Source organism: Sceloporus undulatus, chromosome 7 (assembly GCF_019175285.1).
Source record: "Sceloporus undulatus isolate JIND9_A2432 ecotype Alabama chromosome 7, SceUnd_v1.1, whole genome shotgun sequence".
NCBI lineage: Eukaryota > Metazoa > Chordata > Lepidosauria > Squamata > Phrynosomatidae > Sceloporus > Sceloporus undulatus.
In genome coordinates this window covers 4,458,560-4,476,183 of record NC_056528.1, presented here as the reverse complement: position 1 = coordinate 4,476,183, position 17,624 = coordinate 4,458,560, and the positions used below count along the sequence as shown (strand labels likewise).

Below are 17,624 nucleotides of genomic sequence, written 5' to 3'. Positions count from 1 at the left end.
AGAGGGACATGGCACTTTGCAATAAATAAGTGGGTTTTGGGTTTCAGTTTGGGGACTCGGCCTCTAAAGGATTCACCATCATTGGAATAGAGTATCTAAAATGGAATATTGCAGGGCATGTGGCTAGATCTTGTGTAGCCCATTTGTGTCTGTGGCTACTATCACACTTTGCATTAGAGAAAATGAATGAACTTCATTCTTGGGTCACAGCTGGAGTGTATTGCTGGTTTAGAGGAGCAAGAGAAAGGTACACTAACCCTCAATAAACAGGCTGCCCCTTGGTGCAACAAATATTGAAAACAAAGTCTTTCACGAACCTTGAACCTTCCTACATTACCTTCTTTAACCCTTTTCCTGCAGCACATCAGATATGTACTCTACCATGGTCCATCATTTTAGTCTAGTTTCCAGAAATCTAGACTAAGTCTGTGATGACTAGTTTCCTCCTGGCTCATTACGGTTCCTTTGACCAGTCAATCCCAGTTTGAAGATTGGGAAACTGAGGATCAACTAAAATGCCCCCAAAGAGTGGCTAAGAAGCTGTACCCACTGCCAACATAAAAGCATTTTGCCCACGTGTGGCCCTATACAGTGGGCATGCGTCCTAAGAGGCCAGAAGCTGCACCAAAGCTATGCTCCTGTCCTTAGTACTGGAATGTGGCTTTGGCATGGCTTCTGGCCTCTTAGGATGCATGAATCACTGAAACAGCATACCTCCAAAGTGACCCGAAGCAGCTTTATTTTGGCCTGTCTGTACCAGCCCTAAAGTAACTAAATAAGGCCTGTTCCAGACTGCCAAAATAAAGCTGCATTGGGTCTCTTTGGAGGTATGCTATTTGAATGATGCATGGGTCCTACGAGTCCGGAGGTTGCACCAAAGCCACACTCCATTTCTAAGCTCTGGAGTGCAGCTTTGGTGCAGCTTCCGGATTCTTAGGACCCATGCATCATTCAAATAGCATACCTCCAAAGAGACCCGAAGCAGCTTTATTTTGGCAGTCTGTAACAGACCTATGATTCTTAGGATGTGGCTGAGCTCTGTGTTTGAATGAATTAATCCTATTTAGAGGGAAGTCCACCCTCAACTCTACAGAACTGCAGTCAGATTCCCCTAATGGCATAATTTTCTGCCCCTTCAGCCGACAGCTCAAAGCAAGTAGGAGGTAGATCCATGCTTTAAAGCAGTCTCCCTTGCTTAAAAAGGTTTTTTAAAACTGAATCCATCTTCTTCATGCAACCTGCAGGCAAAGGGATCAAAGGTGCAGGGAAAGCCGTTTTTTTCTTTTGCCATGGGCCATAAGCTGGTGCTATGCGTTTTACAGGCCGCAAGAGAAAAGCTGAAGGTAGGACCGAGGCAAACTGCAAGGTGAGGTTGCTGAAACCACATTCAATCGGGGTTTAAAAAACCAGCCAGGGTGGGTGACCAAAGAAGTAAGGAGCGGGAGAGAGAAACAGAGAAAGAGAAGAAAAAGGAACCAAACATTGAAAAGGAGACAAAATCAGATGGAAAGACAAGACAAAAGGTCATGATGCACAGAGTGCCAGGTGGACAGATAGATAGTTGCAGTGCTTAGGCTGAGATCTCAGTAGGGAGGCAAGCCAGTCTCTAAGCTAGGATACCATTTCAGGCTGCAAGTGGGGACTTGCTTTTTTGGATAGTCCTCCCTGCAAACAAAACCGAGTCTATGATGAAATCGTGGCAGATGGAAAGCTACAAGGTTGTGGAGGAGCTTGCTAGTCTAACCTGGCAACTTGTATTTAATGGTATGACCAGCACTCCCTTAAGTCTTAAGTACCTGAACATTTCCCCCTTACGCAGAGGGATAAATGGTAGGATGATGGGGGCATTCAGCCCAGCTTTTATACCAAATGGCCCAAGGAAACACCCACTGCGCTTCTTGGTTGAGATGGGATTTGAATCCATATCTGTCAAGTCCTGCTCAAACCACTGTGTCACACTGGCTCACCAAGGAACGAAGTTGGGAGCCAGTGCAGATCACATTTTGTCTATCACTGGAGGTGACACTGCAAACTATTACTCCCTTGTGTGCCTGGAGGGAGTGTGGAGGACACACTGTGCATGCTCATGCTTTTTTGCTGCTCCGGAGATTCAGTAAGCATGGCTGTTTTCATGCATGCATACATACATACAGAGAGAGAGAGAGAGAGAGACGCACAGAGATGCACAAACATGTTAAAGAACCAGGAGAGACAGCATGGCAACTCCAAGAAGCCAGGCAGAAAACAACCAGGAGCAGCCCAAATAGACCAGGAGGTATGCATGTCCTGATGGGGCAAAGGCTATGTTGGTGGCATGGGGAGGTTGTTAATGGGAGCTTTCAGGGAGAGAAAAGAAGAACATAAATGCTTGCGACAAATCTTCATGCACCCCTTGTTGAAGGATGGGGGAATGCAAACCATTATGAATGGACAAAAAGGTGCATTTCAATTGAGTTTGCTTCCCCCTGAGTACTATGGTGTCAGGGAGAGGGAGAAGAGGATGAATCCTCCCAGGCAAAGCTAAGGGAGCAATGTGGGGAGAGGAAGGGTAGAAAGCCGACCTCGGAGTAGAAACATCCCGGTGGGGTGCGGTGGGGTGCTGTGCGGATGGGCGTCCTTTCTCCAAACAGGCAGCGCTGGAAGACACAAGACACACAACGGAAAGAAAGAAAAAGAAAAGGACAGGACAGAGAGAGAAAGAGGAGAGAGAAAGGAAGACAGGAGGAGGGAAGGAAAAGACAGACATAGCTACAGACTCCCTCGCTGCCCCCCAAAGCCCTTCATGCGCTTCAGACAAACCCAGCTGAAACCTTCCCTTTTCGGTACTGCACTAAAACCAGTGTAACTGCTGAAACTTATCAATGGTAATATTGTAGATTGATCAGTGGGGTTTTAAGTAGCAATGGCTAAGATTTAAAGCTACATTTCAAAGCTGTTTTGCTTTCTCGATGTGGTATGGAGTAGAAGCTAGGATATTAAAAGATGTTATGTCAACTTAAGGAAAGGGTGCAGCGCCCTTTCTTTTTCCCTTCTTGTTGGCTGCTGACGAAATCGTGTGCAATAATCTTGTGTCCGTGTTTTCTCATCTGAAGAGTTTATTTGAAATGTTTATCCCTTACCTAACCATCTCACAACTGCCCTCTGAGGCTGCCGACAATGTGAGAATTAATACATAATACTCATAAGATTAATTCCTTGTCTTCTTTGGCTTCTGCCCCGACATTTTTGACAACATGCCCTTTGATTTTAATCTGTGGAATTCATCTAATAAGAGGTGAAGCAAGTTCTCAAATAAGAAGTTAGTCACCAAACCTACATTCTGGTCCCTTTCCTTTCCTAGGAATGCATCCGGTTACTTATTATTTACTTGGGAATAAATCAAACTGAACTCAATGGACCATCTTTCTGATTAAACAAATACAAAATTGTGAGGTTGAAGGCTTTCATGGCTGGCATCCATACAATACAATCTGTGTATTGTTCTGTTGTTGAACACAGATTAACATGTAAATCGCTTTCCTGAACCAACAATATATGTACCCCACTCTCTTCCATGCCAGCATTCTCTGAAGACGCCAGCCACAGATGCAAGCGAAACGCCAGGAATAAACTTCCAGAACATAGCCACATAGCCCCAAAACCCCACTAAAATCTATGGATTCCAGCCATGAAAGCCTTTGGCTTTACATAGTGCTACAGTTGTGTAGTGTGAAAGGGACCCAGTCTGTGAAGCAGTTTGAAAAGGAGTGAGGAACCTGTGGCTGTCTTGAGGTCTTGGGCTACAACCTGGACTTTGAAAATCTGAAACTGAAGTCAAGAGGAAGGGGAGAAGATTCAGAAGAAGACTGTTGACATGCCATGTCCTTGAAGTTTTTGGTGGATCTCGTTCCAGTGCCAAAACCCAACAGGCGAGACCAACAGTGCCAGCATATGTGAAATCAAAGGCTTTCATGGCTGGCATCCATAGCTATTTGTGGTTTTTCAGGCTCTGTGGCCATGTTTGAGAGGAGTTTCTTCCTGACGTTTCGCCAACAGCTGAGGCTGGCATCTTCAGAGAAGTGCCAACATATTTTAACACAATGCTCTTACTACCAGTTGTTAAGCCTTAGGAAAGGTGCTTCAGTCTTTTAGAATGGCACAAGGATGGGAGAAAAGCTGAGAAACCACCAACAGATTGTATCCCGGAGAAGAAGGCCTGGCATCTAGAAAGTGGCCATATTAGGACCCTGGGAGAGCCAAGTTAAACCTGGACATTGAAGACCTCCTCCCACTTTGAGCATTGAGCATTGCTTTTCAGCATTGAGCATTGCAAATCTTTGAGCATTGCTTTTTAAGGGGGAATCCTCTCCTCTCCTCCATCCCTGAAACTTATAAAATGTCTTCACCCCTGCTCAGCTTAAAATACCCCAGTCATTATACAAAATGCCACCAAAAGGTACAACGGTAGTACAGTGTGTGTGAGTGTGTATGTGAAGGGCTATGTTACTCCATTTTAGTGCCACCGAGATCTCCCCAGAGCACCATGGCCTTAAAATCTCCAACCGATTGAAATCTGGCCTTACATACAACCTCTGCTTTTTAAAAATGATCCATTAAAAATACTGAACAAACAGAACTGTTTCATGTGAAGTCAAAGGCTTTCATGGCCAAATCCATAGTTTTTCATGGGGTTTTCAGGCTATGTGGCCATGTTCTGGAAGGGTTTATTCCTGATGTTCCACCAGCATCTGTGATTGGCATCTTCGGAGAAGGTTGCCATCTTCATCTTCTCCGAAGATACCAGCCATAGATGTAGGTGAAACGTCAGGAATATACTCTTCCAGCCGCATAGCTCAAGACCCCCCAAAAACTATACAACTGCCTCAGGTGGAAGCAGACCATCAGCTTGCATTGTCCACTGCCAACTATTCTTTCTCTTAGTTGGAAGTAAAGCATACAGTCCTGGAATAAGATAAAGAGTCCCAAGCAAAGTCTCTGCGATTCTTCTAGCTGCACATTGAAGGCTTCAAGCAAAGACATGCGTTCAGCCACTGAGCAAAAGGCTCTCACCAGGAGCTGTAGGCCAAGGACAGACTTGAACTCGTGACCTGAAAGCAAAGGCCTCCCCATCCCCAGAGAGTCAGGGATGGAAGGATGTTGATGGTTGCTCAGTATGACAGAGGGCATGCCCAGCTGTGGGGCAACTTGGTTAGAAGCCAGCCTTTCAGCTCTGGCTTAAAGTAGCTCGAGGGGACCGCTTTAAATCCTGGCTGGTGACATCTTCTAGGAAAGGGAAAGATCTTTATTTATTTGCCAAGTGCTTTCAGAGCAAGGGGGAAAAGGAAGAGCCTGGCATGTCCCCCGAGGTTGGCAGAGCATAAAGCCCTGAAGGCAAGAAAAGGAGGAGGGTACATGGCACTATCCAGGGCACAAGAGAACAGCCTGCCCTCTAAAAGCTGAACAAAGTCAGAACCAAGAATGGAGAGGAGGGAGGAAAATGGAGACATGCCTCCCAGCGTTTCTTGTTTTGGATCTAGCAAGGAACGGCTGAGTCAGTCGGTGCTCTCCTTGCCCCGGAAGGCCCCAGGGCTACTCCGCTAGGAACAGATAAAAGTCGGGAGCCAATCTTGAAGGTTTTCCAGCTTTGAGCTCCGACTGCAGGCTTTCAGCTTCACAAAGGAACACTGTCCTCTTTGCCTCGACCTTATGCACTTTCAACATTAACCCCTGGCTTTGCCAACAACGTTGTGACCTCCTGTGTTGGAAGAGGGAGAGACCTTTCTCCCCATATCTCTTGCCTTCCTAAGAGGCATTTTCAAGGCCCAAATACCACATATACTCAAGTATAAGTCGACCTTATATATGAGTCAAGGGCACGTTTTGGGACCGAAATTATGGATGTTGCTATGACCCATGGATAAGTCTAGGGCCAAACTCAGAGGCATATAGCAAAGGATCTAAAGGATGAAGCAAAGCAAAACAATGTCAAAGAACTTACAACAGACATAGCTCTTTGTGCTCACTCCTTAGGATGGATGGATGAGAGAGCAGAGGGGATCGGTGCCTCCAGGACAGATTATACTCTTGCTTTTCACCAGGGGATGGTTCCTTCTTTTAAAAAGGAGTTAAGATACAGTACTTATATTGACTTGTGGATAAGTCGAGTCAGGTTTTTTGGGGTCAATTTCTTGACTTAAGCTTCTAGACCTATACATGAGTATATGCAGTAATGCTGGAGGTACAGATGGACTCGCCATCCCTTCTTCCAGCCTCTTTTGAAACTCCTCCAAACAGGCCATACATAGAGCTGTCCCAAGCTGTCCATCCAACCTCAGTTTCAAGACCTCCAAAGGGGGAGAATCCGCCACCAAAATAGCTCTTACAATCAAGGCAGCCTTCCTAATGTTAAGCGGAATCTCCTTTTGTCATGATTTGAAGTACATTCTAGTCTCTGGAGTGGTAGAGAGCATGTAGAAAATACACGACATCCCTTTAGATACTATATATACTCATGTATAAGTCTAGAAAGTTTAGTCAAAAAAGTGACCCCAAAAACCCGAGTCGACTTATTGATGGGTCAATGTAAGTATTGTACTTTAACTCATATATAAAAAAGAACTATCCCTGGTGAAAAGCAAGAGAGTCATCTATCCTGGAAGAACCGACTTCCCTTTATTCTCTCGTCGATCCAGCTTTTAATAGGAGCAAAAACAGTTATGCCTCCTGGGATTTTGGCACCATTTTCCGTTGCTTCATCCTTTACATCCTTTGTTACATGCCCCTAAATTTTACCCTCGACGTATCCACGGGTCATATCAAAATCCATCCTTTTGGTTCCAAAACCTGCCCTTGGCGGGTTACAGACAGCCGAAAAGCGGCGCTCTGCTGCCAGCGCCGGTAGCTGCGTCCAGGAACTGCAGCAGCCAAACTGCGCGGTTCCCGGACGCAGCGAAGAAGCGCCAAAATGGCGCTTCTTCTTGCACCCCAGATGGGATGCTGTGAGGCGCTACTCGCACACTTGCGTCACATCCGGGGTGCGACGTGCGGACGTTATGCATTCGATACGTCAAAATGGGGGCGCCCATGTGTATAGGGCGCCGCCATTATTACGCCCCCGTCACGTGCTAGGGGTGAGGCCGGTATGGACGCTAGGTCCTCGGCCAACCCCTAGCATGTGACAGGGGCACCGCAAAGGCCCGTTTGTAACGGGCCCTTGACTTATACATGAAGTCGAGTATATACGGTATTTAAAGATGGCTAATATATCAACTCTCAGCTCTCCAAGACGTTCCTCAAAGGGGTTTCTTTCCAGATTTTTAATCATCTTGATCGCCGATCATGTTTCATTCTGCATTTAATATATTGTAAACCACTGCGGCACCCTCTCATAGAAAAGCAACATATAAATGAACAGAGCGAATGAACCCTCTCCTTTTGTTTTTCCACTTTAGGACTCAGAATTGGTTTCGGGGCTGATGCACAGGAGTCCTCTCTGGGGAAATCAATACCTGCTTTGTGTGTAACCTGTGCCTTTTTATTTTTGCCTCCACAAGTTTTAGACAGTCAGAGAAAAGACACCTTCAGGAACCGTGGCTTACAGATCACACCTGTAAACTGAGAAAGGTTTGCAGGGATGAAAAGAAATGGAAGGAAGCAAGCAGGGGAGCGCAGGGCTGGAGGGGACAGTCTGAACCAGTTTCGGTGGGGATTTGTGCCCATGAATAAATCCGCAAAGAGGAAACGAAGCAATGAGAGACGCTTCTGGAGAGCATGGCAAGCAGACAGGGAAAGCGATGAATGAATGGATGGAAAGATGGAAGGATGGTAGTAAGGGACTGAACACTCCAGACACTGTTATTCAGACATTCCCCTTGGAGAAAGAGAAAGGAAGATGGGAGAAAAATAAAAGATCAGGACAACATCAGTACAAAGAACAGTGCAGAAAGAATCAGTGAAAAGGACAGGGGCTGCTAAAGCAATGAGCAACAATTTAGCTCTTCCACTTGTATCAGATGGATAAACCAGGCTGGGGAAAGTTACTTTTTTGGGACTTGTATCTCAAAAAGGAACTTTTTCCAAGAAGGTGGGGCAATCTGAAATGTTGATCCCATTTCCCAGCCTCCCCATCCCTGCCACCGTAAAACAACCACAAACACAACGAGAAAAGAAAGATGCTATTGCCCGGCGTGGGCAGTGCCACTCACCACAAGGGCCCTGGTGTTTGACTGGGATGGCGGCTCTCTGCTGACACTCTGCTTTCTGGCGTTCGCAGTCGTTGGAGTAGGTCCGGCTGTCCCTGCCGCAGAGAGGACGGTAGGAGCCGTCGCAGGCAATGCGTTCGCAGGAACAGCGGGGAGACCCCCGACGGTTGAGACACACGCCGTTAAAACGACACTCGTCCTTGCACTTGTCTAGAAAGGGCCAAGGCAGAAAGAGATTTGAGTTGCCGTCTCTGTTCCAATTGCGGTGTCTCTGTTCCTAAGACCATCAGAAATATGTGTTTTCTGATGGTCTTAGGCGACCCCTGTGAAAGGGTCGTTCGACCCCCAAAGGGGTCACGATCCACAAGTTGAGAACCATTGGGCTACTACATGCATTGCCACTATAAACCCTTAATATTTAAATGGGATTCCTTTTACAGCATATGGAGGATACAAACTGAAACTGAATCCATACAAGACGGAGTTGCTTACAATTAACAATCCTAATCTGGGGTCTGGATAGGGTTATGCTGCTCCTGAAAGACTATGTGCACAGACTGGGAGTGTTCTTGAATCCATTTCCCAAAATATCAGCCCACAAAAATGCAACCATCAGGAGTGCATATTATCAGCTTTGACTGATATGTCAACTGAATTGGAAGGCCTAAAGATGGTAATGCATGGGCTGGTAACCTCAAGGTTGGACTTTGGCAATGCGCTGTACATTGGGCTACCCTTGTACCAAATTTTGAAACTGAAGTTAGCAGCCAGATTGATCGCTGGTACATCTAGGAGTGAGCATATTTACACCGATATTAAAATCACTGCACTGACTGCCAGTTAGTTTCCAGGCAAAGTATAAAGTGTTGATTATTACCATTAAAGCCCTACATAGTTTGGGTTCAAGTTACATATGGAATCGCCATATTCTGGATAATCATCTGAGGGACATTTCAAAACTAGATTGGCATCAGTCACTCAGAAGGCATTTTCATCAGCCACCCTTAGACTATGGAATGACCTGCCTGAGAGGGATTTGAAAGCTAAACATGCTGTCTGAATTTAAAACGGTATTAAAGACCTATCTCTTCCTGCAGGTCTATCCAGTTGATTTTAAACTATGAATTTTAAACTGATATATTTGAATCTGGATGATTTTAGTATGTAATGCCATCCAGTCCAACCCCCTGCCATGCAGGAACTCTGAATCAAAGCATCCCCGACAGATACCCATGCCTATCCACAGCAATTTAACCCAAGCTTCACTTACCCTGAAACTGGCACTGTCCAGAACGCACCTTCTGGATCTCGATCCCCCGAATGGCGCCTGACCTCACCATGACGCAGTCGTTCTCATAGGTCTCTCCATCATCGCCGCACACCGGATCCCGCTTCAGGGGGCAGCTCTCAGGCCGGGAGAGAAGCTCGGCACGCCGCGTGCGAGGGTTCACCCGGCACACGCGGTTCATGTCGTTGTGGGTGCTTTTGCAAGGGTCTTCAAAAAGAGAAAGCGGAGGGAAGTAGATGAGATGACTAAAAGAAACATCTTTGTGTATCTAGACTTATATTGTCTCTCCTCTGACTACCACAGCTCTGATAGACAGCCATCTTTAACTACTCAAGATCCTTCAACAGCAAACCCAGAAATTACTTTCTTACATCTCTGTCCATCCAACCAATAAAAGCAGTAGCAATGAAAATGACAGCAACTACTACTGCTACTGCTACTACAACTACTACTACCATTAGGTTTGCTAGACCTCAGGGCATGGCCCTCAGTGTCAACTTTCATGAATCATCTCTAGGTTGCACAAAGGGGCATCCTTAGGTCCCAAGGTTTGGATACTTGGGTGCCTGGCATAATCCTGAACTGGAAACTCTAACTATTGTTGCTATCATCATCATCATCATCATCATCATCATCATCATCATCACCATCACCATCACCATCATCGTTTTGATTTCACAATCTAGCAGGTGTTAGTGACTGGAGGTCTAGACCATCAATGCTTCGGCATCTATCCAAGAATCTAGGAATCAGTTTGGTATTGTTCCAGTCTTAATCCAGACGTAAGGTACTCATTCTCACATTACCTGAGTGGTTATCATGGGTCTTTCTCATAGGTCACCATCTATTTCCACCCTTCAACTGGGGGCAAGACCTTTGCTATCGTCCACATTTTCACTTAACTCAGGAATAAAAGAAGAGTGCTTGATCTATAACTGATCTGTTAGAAAACCTAAGCCAGTGATGGTGAACCTTTTAGAGGCTGAGTGCCCAAAGTGCAACCCAAAACCCACTTATTTATTGCAAAGTGCCATGTCCCTCTGGCTTTCTAGTAACAAACTCTGGTAAACTCTGTGCTGGGGCGATGGCACATGTGCCCACAGAGAGAGCTCTGAGTGTCACCTCTGGCACATGTGCCATAGGTTTGCCATCACTGACCTAAGCTCTGGGCAGAGGTAAAGAGGACACTGTTGTGTTCCCAGGACCGATGTGCGTGCGGAGATGTGACCAAAAAAAACCCCCCAAACACAACCAGAGTGCAGGTGGGGATCAGCAGGCCTCCAGCGCCTGCCGTCTAATCCAGGTTTATCCGGATCACCTTCCATTCACCGCTTGGGCGCTCTTATCGTAACGCTTATCGGAATGCTAAAGACACCGGGCTGCTTGTTGGCTAATCCCCGTCTCTGTCTCTCTGCTGGGGCGTCTCCAGCAACCTGGCTGATAACACCTGGGAAGAACTGGCTCACTTCCACTCCATTTACGACAGAAAGAAACACAATTTGGGGGGGAGAGGGAGAGAAACACTGCCCTCTCCGTCCTCCCGTTATCGTCTTGTTTTGCTTTTTAATCCCTAGTGCTTTGAAATACATACAGTCCTACCCAGCCATCCCAAGGTGATGCCAGTTGGGGGGGAAACAGCAGAGGGACAAAGGATTAGCACATCACCATGGAGACTGGAAGAGTTACATATGTAGATGGAAAAAGTGGCTTTTTAACCCTGCAGCAGAGGAAGACGGGATCCTGATCCAGATTTGGAGAGGGGGGGGGGGTCCCTCGGACATTTTGGTCCAGGTGGGTTTTTAAAAAACCAAACCCAAGGCCCACAAGCAAGGGGCGGTTGGGGCATAACGGAAAGCAAATCCTTACAGCCTTCTAAAGGCCAGATGGCATCAGGCTGTAGCTGCAACGCAGGGGCTATCAGGTCCCTGGCCAAAGCAGCAGGTAGACCTTCTCCACTCAACACTTTAGTTGGGGATCTGGTTTTGTTTCTCTTGCTCAGCTATCACTAGAGGTGCCAGCTGAGTCCTATAATCCAGGCTCAGTTACTGCCTGCAAATGTTGAATCATAGAATCATAGACTTGGAAGAGACCACAAGGGCCATCCAGTCCAAGCCCCTGCCATGCAGGAACTCTCAATCAAAGCATCCCCAGTCTCTGCGTAAGACCTCTAAGGAAGGAGCCTCCACTACACTCCGAGGGAGCGTCTTCCACTGTCAAAAAGCCCTTACTTTCAGGAGGTTCATCCTAATGTTTAGGTGGAATCTCTTTTCCTGGAGCTTGCATCCATTGCTCCACTGGGTCCTATTCTCTGGAGCAGCAGAAAACAAGCATGATCCCTCCTCAATGCGACATCCCTTCAAATATTTAAACAGGGCTATCATATCACCTCTTAACCTTCTTGAATGAGAGTGGCCACCTTCAGAATTGATTTCCCCCACTCTCTCCAATCTCTGATCAACGATAAGAACTGGGGTTAACATTAGGAAGCAGGCAGTGTGCAAGGGAAATGACTGCTATTATTTCTAATTACTGATCAGAGGTAGTGGGAACTCCTGCCCTTGCAAGCAAAAAGGGCTGGGGCATGCTGAAGGGATGGGACTTGTTTGGGGGGGGGGGGGGCTTTGTGGACCAGATTGGGGCCACTGGTCTGAAGTTCTCCCACCACCCAGATGCAGAAAGAGTTTTCTGATGTACCCCAGGCCTCAAAACATTTGATGGGAAGATGCGCAGGGAAGGGCATCACTAGAGGGTGCGGATATATGAACCACACTGGGTGACATATGAAGGTGGGATGAACACCAGACAGGCAAAAGGGCAAGGCAGAGGGAATTGAAGGCCAGTGTACTTCAACCATGAGTTGCTGCACTTGGTGACACCAATCCTAGGGACTCCACTGTGCAAGAGTGATTGCTGTTTCTAGAACACATCACTTCTCACTCTCTAGAATTACAAAACCTGCCTCTGCAAGTCATTAACGCTATTCGTATTCCTCGGCACCTAAACTTGCTGTCAAAAAAAGAGGAGCTGTCAAAAAACAGCTTTAAAAATCAAACAAGCCATATCTATAGCTGTAGAATTCACAAACCACAGTAAGATGCTTAGAGGAGACAATTTCCTTTGCACACTGCCTGTTTCCCAGTGTTGAAACCAGACACTCAGTGGTAAGAGTAGGCACTCTGAGACTGCATCCTTGGCTCCCAGGAGGAATAGTAAGAACCCATGCACACCAACGCACACTTGCACTGTGTTTGCCAAAGAGAGGACAAAACGGCAGCCAGCTGCTCCTCAAAACCAACTCACCGCAAGGCCCCTCAAACTTCTTGAAGATGTTTTCCTGCTTGTCACAGGCATGCCTGTTGAGGTGGCACTCGCTGCGGTAATCCTTGCCATCGCTGCCACACACAATGTTCTCAGGGGCACCGCTGCATGAGGATGGGCAGATGCACTTGGCCGACAGTCCGTCCGTGGAACGGGCACAGGTGCTGCCAAAGCTGCATGTCACCTCCTCACAGGGGTCTTTTGAACCTGGAGGAGAGAAAGGAACCAGAGGGGTGAGGACAATATAGCATGCTGAGAGGAAGGGTCTCAGGAATTGAGGGAGAATAGTGCTTTGGATATGACACATCAGCAGGGGATCAATGAGACAATGCCTGTTACAGACTGCCAAAATAAAGCTGCTTCGGGTCTCTTTGGAGGTATGCTGTTTAAATGATGCATGGATCCTAAGAGTTCGGAGGTCGTGCCAAAGCCATACTCCATTCCTAAGCACCGGAATGCAGCTTTGGTGCAGCTTCCGGATTCTTAGGGTGCATGCATCATTTAAACAGCCTACCTCCAAAGAGACCCGAAGCAGCTTTATTTGGGCAGTCTGTAACAGGCCATAGCGAAAGATTTAAAGGATGAAGCAAAGCAAAACAATGTCAATGAACTTATAAAATTCCAGCAGGCATAACTCTTTGTGCTTAGTCTTAAGACTGGATGGATGAGAGAGTAGAGGGAGTTGGTGCTTCACATATTATACTCTTGCTTTTCACCAGGAGATGGTTCCTTCTTTTAAATAAGAGTTAAGATACAGTACTTGCATTGACCCAAGGATAAGTCAAGTCAGTTTTTTGGGGGTCAATTTTTTGACCTAAATTTAGAAAATAATGCTTGCAAGCTTGATTTAAAAGTGGCTGACAGACCAGACCAAGGCATTCATTTCACACTAGCTCTCACATCCTCAGATGTTCTGCCTACAGAACAAGAACGGTGGCACCAGTGCTAGCTCTCACATCCTTGGATGCCCTGCATAGAGAAGGAGAACGGTGGCACCAGTGCCAGTCTGGCATCTCTCGCTGCTGCCCAAGTCTGTCTCCCGCTGGAGTTGGTCCCCCAGTCACTGCTTCCGTGTCTGTTGTGGTGAACACCCAATTATTTGAAACTCGCTGGCTGACAAACATGCCTTTATTTTGCCATAGAAACAGGAGCATTTACCACTGGAGCCCATTTTGGAGAAGCCAAAGGTGAATTTGCCCCCGCATCCTGAATGCCCAGTCAACAAAAATGCTCTTAATGCACTGCGAGGAAAATGTAATTAGAGAGAGACATCCAGAAGCCGTTTGCCATTCAACCGGGATGGTCCAACGTGTGTTATTTATTGGTCCCTGGCTGATTTCCCCTTTATTTATTTAAATACTTCTCCCCCCTTTCATTTGTCACTTGCCACCCTCCCTCCGGTCCCCTATTATTATTTTAAATAAATCACTTTGGCACCCCTCCTTTCCTCTCCCCGGCTTCCGACTTAGAGCCCCCAGCAGGAGTCGAGAAGCTCAGATTTATTGGGAGCCGGCGCTTCTTCTTCAGGGGAGGAAGAAAAAAAGGTCACGTTAATTTACTCAGAGATGCGGAGCTGGGAAGTTTCATTTGCAGAGTCCTTTGCTTGCAGCTGGTGCGTGCCCTACTGCCAGGGAGGGTTCATTAGCCTCCTCCGCGGCCCTCTCCAGAAAATGACCTACTTCAGGATGCAGGCCACTCTTCCTTGCGTCAGCGTCCGGCTGTTGTGTGTGTACATGTTTTGCAAAGGCTCTGTTTGGAGTAGACTGAAGGCGTATTCTGACGGTTGTGATCGCGAAAGGCGCACAAGGAAAAGCAGGGTCCTTGGCGCAGGAACTTTGCTCAGGCATCAAGAGAGAAAGGAATCAAGCTGACCCTAACCTTCCTTCCATGCTTCCCTAGCCCATCTTTGAGACATCCAGATAAGGTCTAGAACAGTGATATAGAGCAGTGATGGTGAACCTATGGCACGCGTGCCAGAGGTGGCACTCAGAGCCCTCTCTGTGGGCACATGTGCCATTGCCCCAGCACAGAGTTTACCAGTGTTTGTTACTAGAAAGCCAGAGGGACATGGCACTTTGCAATAAATTATGTGGGTTTCGGGTTGCAGTTTGGGCACTTGGCCTCTAAAAGGTTCACCATCACTGATATAGAGGGACCTTGGTATCTGCTGGAGTTTGATTCCAGGACCCTCCGTGGATACCAAAATCCATGGATGCTCAACTCCCATTGAAATACAATGGGCTAGTAAAATGGTGTCTCTTATATAAAATGGCACAATCAAGGTTTGCTTTTTGGAATATATATATATATATATATATATATGGAGTATTTTCAATCCATGGATGGTTGAATTCATGGATGAACAATCTATGGACAGGGAGAGCAGACTGTACTCAGACTATTTCCCCTTGGTACTCCCCTTTACATCTTAATGCACACATTGCAACCCCCAATGTAGTCTATGAATAAAAATACTTTATTTGTTTAATGTACCTATTTTCATTTGAACATTTATGTATATTTGCACATGGTGACACCATGGTTAAATGCTGCTCCTGCAGCCACTATGTTATGAGTTTGATCCCAGGGCTCCAAGGTTGGCTCAGCCTTCCATCCTTTTTTGTAGGTTGGCAAAATGAATACCCAGCTTGTTGGGGGCAAATTGGCTTACAGATTGTAAACTGCTTAGAGAGTGCTAGTTCACTGATATTGAAATGTACATGCTATTGCTATTTAGCATTTGGTAAGGACATTGTTCAATATGTAACTCAATGCATACGAAAAAGTTTGGGAAGTGGAGACATAAGATCAGGGCCTTAAGTGTCGCATCCCCTTTGAGCAACTCTTTTCCCACTCCACAGTTTGAGAACCACTGCTCTAGAACCATCTTCCTTAGCCTAACCCTTAAAAACTGTCTCACAGCTCAGGCTCATCTCTTGTTTAGCTTTGGGGAGGTCGCTATAAGTTGGAAATGACTTGAAGGCACACAACAACAACACAATGGAGTCTACATCCCAGCAGGGATTATGTCAACCCCAATAAGGTAGGCTGTTGTTTCCAAATGACATTGCTAAGGATCGGAGATGACAGCTGCTGTCTAGCGTGTGTCGGTGCCAGAAGAGAGGCATGGGCTGGCAGAGCCTCTTTTTTATTCCGGGAGAGGATGCACATGTGGACCAAAATGGGGAAGGTAAAAAGCCATGCGCCACCACTCACCACATGCCCCTTTGCTGATGACTTTGATCCTACGCTGTTGGTTGCACTGCGCCTTCTCCAGCTCACATTCGTTGCTGTAGGTGGAATAATCCGAGCCACAGACAGGGGCCACCACTGAAGGGCATGTCGTCTTCTTGCATACGCACACTCCCTGAGATGAGTCTGAAGGGCTCCTTTCGCACACGGCACCAAACCCACACAGCACCCCTCGACACACTGTGGGTGCAAAGAAAAAGAGAGCGTTACATCCAGCCGAGAAAAAGAGAGAGTTAAAGAAACAATCAAGGTGGCTTGCGATAAAAGGTTTGGTGCAAGGTACAGTCTTACATCTCTGGGGGAAAGCATGGAAGCATTAAGCCATGAAGCCCATATAGTTGAACTGGGACCTGAAAAACTCAAATTCAACCTGTTCCACTCAAGGATAAGCTTCATCGTATGGAAGAAACTCTCACTGTCTGTGAAATGGGAACAGTGAGTTTCCTCTGAATGCAAAAGGTAAAAGGCTGGAGAGCTGCTGTCAATCCATGGCTGCCATATTAGGCTGAACGGACCAGTGGTCCAGCTCTGTGCAAAACAATTTCACTGGGGAGAGAAGTCAATACTCATTAAACAGGACTTGCCTTGCATGCGAAACAAGCCAGGCTTAATATTCTGGAGTATGACAGCTAGGAATAAGAAACCTGAAATATCATTGCCAGTCAGAGTCAGAGTCCGAGGAATAGGGATGGAAAGACTATGCTTTATTGTGAAGTCGAAGGCCCGGCATCCATAGTTTTTTGTGGGGTTTTCGGGCTGTGTGGCCATGTTCTAGAAGAGTTTATTCCTGTGGCTGGCATCTTCAGAGAATGAAATACTTTGGGATACTCCAATCCATGGAGAATACAGTCGCCCCTCCTAACTCGCGGATTCCAGATCCGTGCCCTTGAAAATCAGTGGAGGGGCGACCTTCACTATTTTCAATGGGGCGCATGCCTGGTGCACGCACCCTGAGCGGATGCACAGGCACATGCCCCATTCAAACTTATGGGGCTTGAATGCGTACAAGCCTCCATTTTCACAGGGGAGTCTGGAATGGATCCCCCACAAAAACAGAGGGCCTACTGTACTGTGCAACCCGTGAAGTGATGAGAAAACCATGGTAATTATTGGCCCTTGGCATTTAAAAATGAAATAATGGGAGTATTTAAAGCCCTAGATGGAAGGTACCTTGGAGGCCATGCACTCCAACCTTTTGCATAGCGCAAGAATCACGGTGCAGGGTGCCAAAACTGCATCCAGAGTGATGGCTACCAAACTTGTGTGTCCATCCCTCTTGCAAAGGAGAGTCCCATAGCAATCTGTTCCAGGGCCATAGAGATCTTATTATTGCTTTGGAAGCTTCCTCCAGATGTTTAGCTGACATCTGCTTTCCCTGCAACTTCTAGCCTTGCCCTTTGGAGGATCAGAGAAGGAGTCTGCTCCTTCTTCTTCAAGACGGCAGGAGGCTGCACCAAGTTGGACACACTTGCCACCCAAGCCTTATTTTGGCCAATGGATATTGGTTGCGTTCTGCACATCAATTAATTACCTCAATAGAATCTAAAGAAAAACGGCAAGCAATTAATGCCACGTCTCCCTCCTTC

At 46.7% G+C, this 17,624-nt stretch overlaps 1 protein-coding gene across 6 annotated transcripts in view; it reads right to left on the bottom strand.

Annotated features, from left to right (window-relative positions):
* Window positions 1-17,624, bottom strand: part of AGRN (agrin) — a 268,660-nt gene that overhangs the window by 69,844 nt on the left and 181,192 nt on the right. For all 6 annotated transcript variants that reach the window (XM_042479221.1, XM_042479223.1, XM_042479222.1 and 3 more), the window contains 4 exons: window positions 16,003-16,218; window positions 12,769-12,993; window positions 9,451-9,675; window positions 8,184-8,390 (listed from right to left, as the gene is read on the bottom strand). In XM_042479221.1, coding sequence (XP_042335155.1) covers window positions 8,184-8,390; window positions 9,451-9,675; window positions 12,769-12,993; window positions 16,003-16,218 — 873 coding nt within the window. The remainder of the gene's footprint in view (window positions 1-8,183; window positions 8,391-9,450; window positions 9,676-12,768; window positions 12,994-16,002; window positions 16,219-17,624) is intronic.